The 12,081-nt window shown below is 39.0% G+C and overlaps 1 protein-coding gene across 7 annotated transcripts in view; it reads left to right on the top strand.

The window, feature by feature from the left end:
- RBM47 (RNA binding motif protein 47) overlaps window positions 1–6,350 on the top strand; it is a 168,221-nt gene extending 161,871 nt beyond the window's left edge. For all 7 annotated transcript variants that reach the window (XM_043971265.1, XM_043971267.1, XM_043971266.1 and 4 more), the window contains 2 exons: window positions 78–286; window positions 3,545–6,350. In XM_043971265.1, the coding sequence (XP_043827200.1) occupies window positions 78–286; window positions 3,545–3,778 (443 nt within the window). In that variant the 3' untranslated portion in view covers window positions 3,779–6,350. The remainder of the gene's footprint in view (window positions 1–77; window positions 287–3,544) is intronic.
- The last annotated feature ends 5,731 nt before the right edge of the window (window positions 6,351–12,081 follow it).

The raw sequence follows: 12,081 nt of genomic DNA, 5'->3' as shown, positions 1-12,081 counted from the left end.
GTTTTTTATTTTATTCCATAGAGAAAGTATATTCATCTTAATCAGTTTGGTTTTTCCCATTCTTGATCCTGTTTTAGTGGCCATCCCTGCTATTGGGGCCCAGTATTCCATGTTTCAGGCAGCCCCAGCTCCCAAGATGCTGGAAGATGGCAAAATCCACACGATGGAACATATGATCAATCCCATAGCAGTACAACCAGACCCAGCCAGTGCTGCTGCTGCTGCCGCTGCTGCCGCTGCCGCTGCTGCTGTCATGCCTGCTGTTTCAACCCCTCCACCTTTCCAGGTAAATTTCTCACGTTATGGAAATGTATGTGATCTGTGTTTCCTTCCACCATTTATTTGTGTATTGATAGGTATTGAGGTGTTTATGTTCCTGTCACTCTGTGATCCACAATAGGGTGAGGTAAGCCAAGGTAATTTTAAACACAGGTCCCTGCTGTTAGAGAGCTTGTCACTACAGGAATTATTGTTCCATATACTCAGCAGTAGCTTTAATATTAAGGCTTGCAATCATAGAGTGGCAGGAAAGATTTTTGGGGGGTGCAGGCAAATATTTGGTATTTGAAATTGTGCTGAAAGGGATGGGGTGGGGAAGGAGAAGAGGGGGTTTTATATAGCATCTACTCTGCACCAGGCCCTGTGCTGAGCACTTTTTACAAATATCTCATTTGATCCCTACAACAACCCTGGATGATAGGTGATATCATTATTATCTCCATTTTATAGATGAAGAAACTGAGGCAGACAGAATTCTTTTTAAGTGACTTGCCCACGATCACTCACTAAGTGTTCTGAGGCTAGATTTGAACTCCAGGCATAGCTCTCTATCTGCTGAAACTAGATATCTACTAGGAATTGTGGGCCTTTCACCTCAGAAGTTCCAGGTTCTCCTGTGGCCCAAGAAACTGCCCACAAATTAAGCAGTCTTTCCTTTGCCCTTGGAGTAAATAGGGATGTAACCCCCTGAGTTTTTTATTTAACCACCTTTCATAAGGTTTCATCCTTTTCTTAGTATCTTAGTATTTTTATTTCAGGCCTGACTTATGATTTCATTGATGTAGGGAATTCTCAGGGAAGAGTACTGATCTGTAATTGAGTCTTTGAGACTTGCTGGAAGTCATACAGCCAGGATGAATAAGAGGCCAATTTGAATCCAGGTCTTGCTGCCATGAGACCCACTCTCTAACCATGCTGCTTCCTAGCCTCTTACTTAGTTTATCTAAACTAGGCCATGAAAGTTGTTTATGCTTCAAAATCCTAAACTTCAGGAGCCCTATGCCAAAACAGGAATTTGTGTAAAGGAAGGGAGAGGAGTGAGGAAGAGGAGGGTGTGAGTAGATAGCATACATTGATTAATTCAACAAATATTGGATTTGGTATTCAACATGAAAGGTTAATTGATCTCAGTTCAATTCCTGGTCCTCCACCAGCTGGGTGACTTTGGATAATGACAAATGAGAAAAATGATGGGAAAAGTTAAGCAATTGGGTTCACACAACTTATTAGTGGCCAAGGCAAGTCTCTATCAACTCCTGGTCCAGAATGCTCTACTGGTTCTTTTCTTGTGATGGGCAGCTTATAAAGGCAGCTGGTGGTGCAGTGGCTAGAGCACTGAGCCTTGAGTTCAAGAGATGAGTTGAAATCTGACCTCAAATACTAACTAGCTGGAGGAATCCTAGGAAAGTCACCCGACTGCTCTTTGCCTCAGTTTCCTAAATTCAGATGGAGATAATCATAGCAGAAGCTATGGTATGCTATCCCTTCCAGAATTCAAATGGGGAATCAAATGAGATAATATTTATTCAGGGCTTGGCCTGGAGAGGGAATGGTGGCAAAGTCTGGATAGTTAGAAACAGAACCAGGAGGTAAATAAAGAATGGCTACCCCGGGCCATTCTCCCAAATTCCTCCCTAAAGTCATTTTGTATTTGCTTATCTGGAGATACATTATTTTTCCTCAATAAAATATAAGATCCTTGAGGGTAGGAACTATTTTTCTTTTTTGTTCCTTTCATCTTTGTATCTCTCTAGCACAGTATCTTTTTTTTTTTTTTTAGTGAGGCAATTGGGGTTAAGTGACTTGCCCAGGGTCACACAGCTAGTAAGTGTTAAGTGTCTGAGGCCGGATTTGAACTCAGGTACTCCTGACTCCAGGGCCAGTGCTCTATCCACTGCGCCACCTAGCTGCCCCTCTAGCACAGTATCTTGCACAGAGTTGGCACTTAGTAAATATTTGTCAAATCTGTCCTGGCATTAAAATGGCCCCTGGGGGAAGGGGATGTTTGGTGTATCATCTCCTCCGATCTTCACAATAGTCCTATGAAATAAGTGCTATTGTTATCCTCATTTTCCAGACCAGGAAACTAAGGCCGAGAGAAATTAAGTGTTCAGAGCCTCACAGCTGGTAAGCGTCTGAGACAGTTTGAACTCAGGTTTTCTTGATTCCAAGTCAGCCCCTCTATTCACTATATTACTCAAAGAGTGGTTTGTGAACAGCACAGATTTTTCTGCATTCTCAATATTGATCTTGACTGAAATCACACATAAGCACATGTGAAATTCATGTTATGTGCAAATTATTCCTTAATATATAAATCCTGTTGACTCAAATTTGCATTTTCAAAATAAACATTATAGTGGAACTGAATGGACATTTTCAAAGTTGTTGTAAATGTATGTGGTTTGATGCCTGTATAACTTATTTTGAAATGCTTGAGTTCCAGTGGGTGGGAGGTGGGAATGGAGGAGGAAGAGAAGTTGGAAGTTTTTAAAAATTGATGTTAAAATTTGTTTTTACATATATTTTGGAAAATAGAATTCTATTCAATATATAAAAGAAATGTATGTAGTTTGTGGTTTGCCATAAAATGAAACCATTTTATGCCAATGTTATTTTCATAGTTTTTTGATTATTATTAGAAGTAACTCTCTCTGTGTCTCTTTCTTTTTTTTTTGCTGGGCAATTGGGGTTAAGTGACTTGCCCAGGGTCACGCAGCGAGTAAGTGTTAAGTGTCTGAGGTTGGATTTGAACTCAGGTACTCCTGAATCCAGGGCCGGTGCTCTATCCACTGCGCCACCTAGCTGCCCCCCTCTGTGTCTCTTTCTATGTGTATACACACATGTGTATCTCTCTGTGTGTGTTTGTGTGTGTATGTGTGTATGTGTGTGTATCACATGTATTATGTGTGATATATTCATATGTAATTTTATTATAGTGCTTTGTGGTCTGTTTTAAAAGCTTTAAAATTTTTCACGGAGTCAGTCAACATAAATACATTAAAATATTGGTTCCTCCAATTTATGAAATGCATCGGCCTTGATACATATTCCTGATCTCATTCAGCTCCCTATTTTCCAGATGAAGATAGGCCCACAAAGGAGAAGTGACCTACCTAAGGTCCCACAGGTAGTAAGTTAAAACAGAGGGGGAAACATTCAAAGCCAGATCTCTGACTGGAAATCCATTGCTCTTTCACTTCACTCCTGATTCTGATGGAGACTTATACCGGGATCTTTTTTTTTTCCTCTGCCCATTCCTTAGGGCCGCCCGATAACTCCAGTATACACTGTGGCTCCGAATGTCCAGAGAATTCCTGCGGCCGGGATCTATGGTGCCAGTTATGTCCCATTTGCTGCTCCTGCCACAGCCACACTAGCCACACTACAGAAGAATGCTGCAGCTGCAGTTTATGGAGGTTATGCTGGCTACATACCTCAACCATTCCCTACTGCTACAATTCAGGTTCCCATACATGATGTCTACCAGACATACTGAGCTTGGGTGGGTGGGGGTCATGAATACAAACGAAACCACTGAAGGAACACTTTACTATTTATGAAGAAAATACCTACTGCAAAAGAACATGCTTGAACTTTAGTAAATATATATATGTAAAACCCTGAAAGTGAAGAATGTTATCAGATATTCATGTTGAAATATTTTGTACTTATGAAGTCACTAGTTTTTGTGACTTTTAAAGTGAATGCACCTGTATTCCTACATTTCTCAGAGAATTCAAGTTGCTGTGCCTTAAGATAATCCCATACTTACATGTATACAATAGTATGTTTATAAAGGTTTTTTTTTAGCAATTATATTTTCGGTATGAAGGTTATTTTCTTAACTTCTGCACTCCAGAGATGTTTATTTTGTAGTGACTTTAATAAATATATTGACTATATATTAACAAGAACATCCATGCAGTTAGGTGATATTTTGAAAAGATATGTTCAATATTTAAAGATACAAAACATAGTAGTGCTTTATACACACACACACACACACACACACACACACACACACACACACACACACACACACGAGTACCTTATTTAAAAATAATCCTGGAAAGTGCAATTTTAAGATGAATGAAGCCGCTATGATTTTTGCCGGCCATTGGGATGATGGAGCCATCTAGGATACATTCTCTTTTTGACAAAAATCGAAACACTCAAACTCTCCTTCAATCAAGGAAGAAGTGGTGTCAGATTTCTGAGAAATTTCTTAGATTTCTGCCTCTCCCACCTACTGTGCTCTTCCACATTTTCCATTTACTTTTGTCCTTCAAAACTGGACAATATGGACATTTGCTGAGTGAGTTGTTAGAAACAAAAAAGAAATTGCTGACTACTCCACTCAGCTGTCTTTTGTTTTTGGTAGTGTCTTTTTATCTGCTTTGGTGCTCTACCTTCAGAACATGGGCTGAAGGCAGGACTTCATAGAACCTGCAAGAGAGTACCTCTACCTAGCTTGTTCATCATCCAGGCCAAAATGAAAGTTCCTTTCCAATTCTCTTGAATTTTGTTTTTGAAAGTTAAGTTGTAGTAACAGAGAATGTGCTCTTTAACTGTAGACAGGGTCCAAAAGAATTCTGCTTTATCTACTTGTAGTCTTGTGATCATGTTTTGTTGCTAAATTTCTGCTGTAGTTGGGAGTATTAGAGATACTATGCTTGTAAAACAGGGCTTTCCTCCATTCACTGTGCACAAGTAACTTCCACTTAGGTGAACTAAATTTGGGAGAGCACATGCAGGGGGAGGAGAAACCTCTAGGAGTTTTAAAAGTTTGTAAATATCTTCTACTATACATTTTTAAAGTTGTTTTATGTTGCAAAAGTACATGGTGTGTGTTTTACCAGAAAAAGCAACCATTTTATTTCAATATTATTAATAAGGTTGTTGGTTTTATTGTCATTGTTTTTGTTATTGCTATTAGGAAGTAACTATATTATTGCAGTGTTTTGTGGCCTGTTTAAAGGCTTTTATTTAGCAGACTGAATGTAAAATACAGTAAAATGTTGATTCTCACCCACTTTATGAACTGCATCGGCTTTAATTAGACAACTTAGGAAAGTGAGGTGTGCAATAGATAAAGAATATGCAGTTATGTTTTTATGTCATGTTATGGATCCATAAAATCTTTCCACCCATGGAATTTTTGCTGATGGCAGTATGAAATTTATGTGTGTGGACAGAAAGCAGGATCACTCCCTTAGCAAATATTTTAGATTTTGTTAAAAAATATAAATTAAGAGATTCCCAAATGCCTATTTTCTCATCCTCTGATGGGAAGGGTTTTTTATATATAAACAATATTTATTTAACTATTCTATAAAATTATTGAGTGCCAGATGAGGCCTTTATACATTCTTACCATTCTTTTCCATGATTTTAAAAATGACACTTAGAGAATAGAGCAATTGTGCAATGTTCTAAAAACATATCTAGAAACCTACATCTGAACCCTAGCCTATTAGAGTAAGTAAGGTATTGAGATTTTATTTGGGCCAGATCTTCATCCTGTGAAACAGTGGAAGAAATATTTTCTTTCATTGACAATGGTGGAAGATTTCTATGGAGTTTGTTTTATTTTTTTTAATAGGATGAGACTCTTGACACCTTGTTCTTACTGTATTTTACATGTGCCTGTAAATTAAGTGCAAAAGAAAAAGAAGAAGAAGAACAGGTATCTTATCTTGGCAAACTACCAAACTACCTTAAAACTGATGTTGGTGACTTAGCCAGTTAGATATCAATGAGCCTCCTGTGTTTGGTCTTTCTGTGCTTGTTTTGAAACCATTTCATGTACACTACTGAGGTAAGGCTTTGACTTGAAATGTGAAGTTTTTGGGGTTTTTTGTGTTTTGTTTTGTTTTGTTTTGTTTTTGTTTTTAGGTTAAGAACAAACTAGACCAAAAAGTTTAGTGTGACCTGTTATTGAATGTGGGAGTAGTTTAGCTGTTATCTTTACTTTCTTTGTATTTTGGAAAGCTTTTAATTTTGTTTAGTTCTTGCTCCTTTTATAGTGCATTCTTAGGATGTAGTTAATAAAGCATTCTTTAAAGTAATTTTTGCTACTTCATTTCAAATTCTGAGTTTTCAATCTTAATGAAAGATGCTACATTTACACACATCCAAATACACTTTATGTTTTGGGGTTTTTTTTGTTTGTTTGGTTGGTTTTTTTTGCAGGCAACGGAGGTAAAGTGACTTGCCCACGGTCACACAGCTAGTAAGTGTCAAGTGTCTGAGGCCGGATTTGAACTCAGGTACTCCTGAATCCAGGGCCGGTGCTTAACCACTGCGCCATCTAGCTGCCCCCCCAAATACACTTTACACAAAATTAGGAAAATACTAGAAGAAGAGTGATTCCATAAATTCACTGTTATCCATTTGGGAAATAAAAGTGGGAATTTAACTTCAGTTCGAACATCTAATTGAAGTTGGTGTGCTTAGCTAAATTATGTGTTATCTAGATCCTTACCGGGTCTCTCTTCAGATTCAGTTTAACAACAGATTCGATGAAGTTTAAGTGATTAATGTTTGTAGAGCATTGTGCTAGGCTAGAAGCAGGTTTTGATAAATAGACCCTGGAGGGGATAAAAAAGACAAAAATCATAAATAATCATTACATGTTTAACATGTTTAAGAGATACAAAACAGTGCAATGTGCGATCTGATAGGAAAGATGTTTCCAATGGAAGCAGTAAGGGAAAGCTTCATGAGAGAAGTGGCATTTGAGTTGGGTGTTAAGAGATTAGAAGGGATTAAATAGGAGACAGAAAGGTCATTCCATTCATGAGGGAATGACAGAGCAGAAAGGTGGAACAGGAAGGCACTTGTCATTTGACTAGAATGTAAAGTACATAAAGGGGAGTAAAGTAAAGTAAATTCTGTCAAATTGTGGAGGATCTTGAATACTTGGTAAAGGAAAATGTTTAAGCCAAAGGGTAAAGTGAGGGGCAGCTAGATGGCGCAGTGGATAAAGCACTGGCCCTGGATTCAGGAGTACCTAAGTTCAAATCTGGCCTCAGACACTTGACGCTTGCTAGCTGTGTGACCCTGGGCAAGTCACTTAACCCCTATTGCCCCGCCCCCCCCCCCAAAAAAAAGGGTAAAGCGACTAGATCAATGCATAAGGAAGATCATTCTGGGAGGGGTAGATAGGATGAGGTGGGAAGACCCATCTGGACTCTTGCATGGGGGGGGGGGGGAGATGGGAGTTAAGTGACTTGCCCAGGGTCACACAGCTAGTAAGTGTCAAGTGACTGAGACGGAATTTGAACTCAGGTACTCCTGAATCCAGGGGTGGTGCTTTATCCACTGCTCCACCTAGCTGTCCGACTCTTGCAATTATTCAAGTGGACCTTTACTAGGGTAGTAACAGTAAATCAAGTAGGAAACATTGTAGAGTTGGAATGCAACCAGTTACTGAGTCCTGTCCATTTTACCTACATGGCATCTCTTAAAGAATTTTTGAAACACTGGTGTTTGGAGGAAGGAAGGTGTCTACTATCAGGAGTCGGGTTTTACTTTCTTCTCTCACTGACTCTTTGAGAGCTTCCTACCCATCTCCCCACCAAAAAAAAATTATGAGAAGAAACTTGATGTAAACCTATTGTTTCTTTGGTGGCCAAATGTAATCAATGCTATGAACTTAAAATGGGTAATAGCACTTAAAACCAAAACCTATGGGGAAAGATAAAAAGTAAAACCTTGCCCTTCTCCATGGAAACTGCCCTTAGGAGTAATGCCATAACTAGCAAGAAACTATCCACCAGCTGCAAATACAAATGATTCAAGTGAAAATGAGTGGATTTTAAAACTATCCATAAGTTATATGTTGTAATTGTTTTTGCAAGTGGAGAACCAGCCTCCCTCATCTTGAATCTTTGCTGGAACCTATTCATCCAGCAATCCTCCTCATTTTGATAGACTGTTCCCTCTCAACTAAATACAACCCATCTGCTACCAGTAGAAAATTTCGAAGATGCCCCAACATTAGACATTCTTTCCAACAGTAGTGTACTCTTCCCTAGAGAAATACAATCTCTCTTCAAGTCCCCAGTGAATCCCCCAATTTGCCCACCAGACCCTAGCACCATCAGATTTTTTTAAAAAAAATTTTTTAAAGCAAGCATGCAAAATGAGGCCCAAAGGGGAGAAATCATGGTTATTTGGTAAGAGGTTGAATACCTCCTTCCCTTAATTTAAAATCACCTTTTGGTTGCATTTTTGAGAGAATCTCTAGGGATTATAGTAATATAAAATGACAGCTAACATTTATATAGTGCAGTCTATGTGTCAGGCACTAGGCAAATATTATCTCATTTATTCCTCACTACAACCCTAGGTGGTAGATAATTTTCCAGCTGTGGAAACTTTGGGGGACAGCTTAAGTGACTTGCTCTGGTTCACATAACTAGTAAATATCTGAGCCTGAATTCGAATTCAGATCCTCCTTGTCTCCAGGCCTTGCACTCTATCCACTCCTCTACCTAGCAGCCTCTAAACAGGATGGAGATAGTGCATTTGGCTACAAGTAGGTATTTGTGTTCTTTTAATCTAGTAGTGCCTTTAGCAAGTATAAGTGAGGCTGGACAAATTTTTTAAACCAATTTACCAGACTGCCTAAAAGATTAGGGGAAGGACTCAGAAAGTATTGAGATAGCAACAAACTGACCACCTTCCACCAAGCCCCCAGAAAAACTCTGCGCTAATTTACAGTTTACATTTATGCTGTGGGTGAGTATTGATTTCTGGTAAAGATTATGTTTTATTCAATATCTTCCTCTCAAAGAAGAACAATTAGTGATTTATCAAAAATTCTGCTTACATTTCTTTTATGGAAGATAATCAAAATGCTAATTATTTGCCTTCCTAATTCATGGAGAGGCAATATGCTCTGATAAATCCTACAGGTGGCTTTAAAAATTCAACTAGCCTTCGGGGCAGCTAGGTGGCGCAGTGGATAGAACACCGGCCCTGGAGTCAGGAGTACCTGAGTTCAAATCCGGCCTCAGACACTTAACAATTACTAGCTGTGTGACCCTGGGCAAGTCACTTAACCCCAATTGCCTCACTTAAAAAAAAAAAATTCAACTAGCTTGTACATGGCTACCAGCCCTCCTTTTATTTGCTTTCAAACCCATGGTAAAGATTCTTCAACCAGCATTCTCCAAGGGAATTTCTGAAATATTCAACGATTCTTTTGATGGATTAAGAAAGGATTGCTGTCTCTGGCATAATTTTGCTTCCAGTCTGGGCATTGATAGAGATGAGTTCCTGAAAAGTTGTGAAAATTGAATTTGGGTAAAATGAGTCTTGTTTTAGATGCATTAAGAAGGTTCCTTATTTGGTGGAATCATGAAGCGGATTTTGTAGTTAAGAGAAGCAACATGATATCTTGATAAATGAAGCCTCTGGAAACTTTATAACAGTAGTTAGAAAGTAATATTATAAAAGTAGGCCTTCTTGAAAAAAACACAATTCAGGCAAAATTTGGTTTTTATCATGCATGGCTCAACCTTTCTAACAAGCTGAGTTCTTCTGTGTACAAGTCCTAATATTGCTCCAGTGCCTCTGCTGCGCTACGCCAAGATACCTGTGTTTGGAGTGCAGACCTTCGCCATGCTCTACCATCCTCCACCACTGGGTGAACACATGCCAACTAGTCTAGTACATTGAGGTACATGGCACTAGCTGGTGGCCTTCATGAGCTCCTCTATAGTATTGGCAAGATCAGTAGGATCCGGAACAAGACCTACTGCAAACAGCTCTTAGAGTTGCCCAACATGGGCTGAAACAGCTCTACCATTACCTCAGCTCAGTGCCTCCCCTAGAGGATCCTGCCACATTTGACATGCCTCTGGTTAAAGCAATTGACCTTTTATGTTTCATCAGTCATGGCTCTTGTATAGTTGGAAAACAACATTAAGATTTTATAAGCCCAACAAGTTGGGCTGAACCAAAATTCTTCTACTTTTATTGACCTAGTGATAATAAAAGGTAAACTGGATAGAACATAAGCAAAATGACAAAGGCTCTCTTTTCTATGCTCTTTTCTCTGACTTTTTTAGAAGCTCTCTATACATTCCATGCCTTCTAAATTATTATTCCTCGCCGAAGCCAATCAGTTAAAGCCACACTTTGGGTCAACTACTATTCAAACCACAACCGTAGCCCTATCTGATGCTTTTTTAAAAAAAAACTAGACCAAATTAGAAGACAATAACTCAAAAGAAATTAGAAGAAGGTAAAATAACTTATCCTCTACCCTTACTCAAAGGGACAAGCTCCCGAACATGTAGAGCCAAACCAATTGATGTTTCTAAGACCATATTCCTCCTAGGAGGAGCTATCACTTCCTGCTTCTCTGAAGAACTATCGAAGTTCTCCTGAGGACGACAGCCAGGTTGGTGTCCCCTCTGCACTACCGTCTACTGTTTCTCCTTCAAGCTGGCGCTGTCACCTACTGGTTCTCAGTTGGATTCCATTTCTCCATAGGAATATGTTGATAGTTTTGTTGTGGATGTAAGTCTGGTCCATCGTTCAGGACTACTTCCACTCTTTTATGAGTCAAATTGACAGATACACCTAGTCAACACAGCAAGAATCTTTGTCATTTTCTGTCTTTTGAACTGCTCTGCTTCATCTTCAGTACAAATTGTTCCCAGGTATTCCTGGGAATATTGATATTTGGGTAGATTTTGTTAAAGTCCCACCATGCCTCTGAAAGTTAATACTATGGTCATACAAATTTCCCCTAGAGATCCATTTAAGAAGGTTGAAAAAGAAAGAATGAAGTTTGGTGATCTTTGTCCTGGATGCCTGCAATTGCATTCAAATTGCTACTCTCCCTACACTGTCTTCCCAATTTTTTTTTTTAATTATATCGGGGCAGCTAGTGGATGGAGCACCGGCCTTGGATTCAGGAAGACCTGAGTTCAAATCCGACTTCAGACACTTGACACTTACTGGCTGTGTGACCCTAGGCAAGTCACTTAACCCCAATTGCCTCACACCAAAAAAAAAAATATATATATATATATATATATATATATATATATATATATATATATATCCCTGAAAATCACTCCTGATGCTGATGCATGGATTGTTATTGTTGTTGACCTTCATTCTCAAAGAGGACCATGACATCAGGAGATGATGTCATGACTTGCAGTGAATTGGATTTAAGTGAGGGAGGGCTGTGCAAAGCCTCCAGAGCCATCTGGGTCCCATGGCAATACATCCATCAGGATGACTGGAGATGGCCCCGGATATTTGAGGCAATCAGGGTTAAGTGGCTTGCCTAGGGTCACACAGTAGTGTCAAGTATCTGAGTTCAGATTTGAACTTGGGTCCTCCTGACTCCAGGACCAGTGCTCTATCCACTGCACCACCTAGCTGCCCCTGATGCATGGATATGTTTTTTAAGTATATACCACAAACATTCTTTAGTTGGCATAAAACATAGTAACAGAAAATCATTCTGAATGCATAGTCCACAAACAAATACCTAATTCATAATGTTCACATTAAGATTGCATTCCGTAGATCAGACACAGGTTACTTGTGGATACATAATACATAGCCCATAGACTAATTTATGTTGGTCCTGCAGATCCTAGTTTGACAATGGCATTATGCCAATTGCGTCAAGCTTTGGAACATTGTAGAATGTAAGCCAAATTTAATATACATTACCAGGTAAGAGAAGATACAAAAACATGAAATATATATGTTATATGTTGAGTATATATTTATTTATTTATTTATTTTAGTGAGGCAATTGGG

This window comes from Dromiciops gliroides, chromosome 6, assembly GCF_019393635.1.
Source record: "Dromiciops gliroides isolate mDroGli1 chromosome 6, mDroGli1.pri, whole genome shotgun sequence".
NCBI lineage: Eukaryota > Metazoa > Chordata > Mammalia > Microbiotheria > Microbiotheriidae > Dromiciops > Dromiciops gliroides.
Note: the sequence above shows the minus strand (reverse complement) of the source record. Positions and strands in the feature narration are given on the sequence as shown.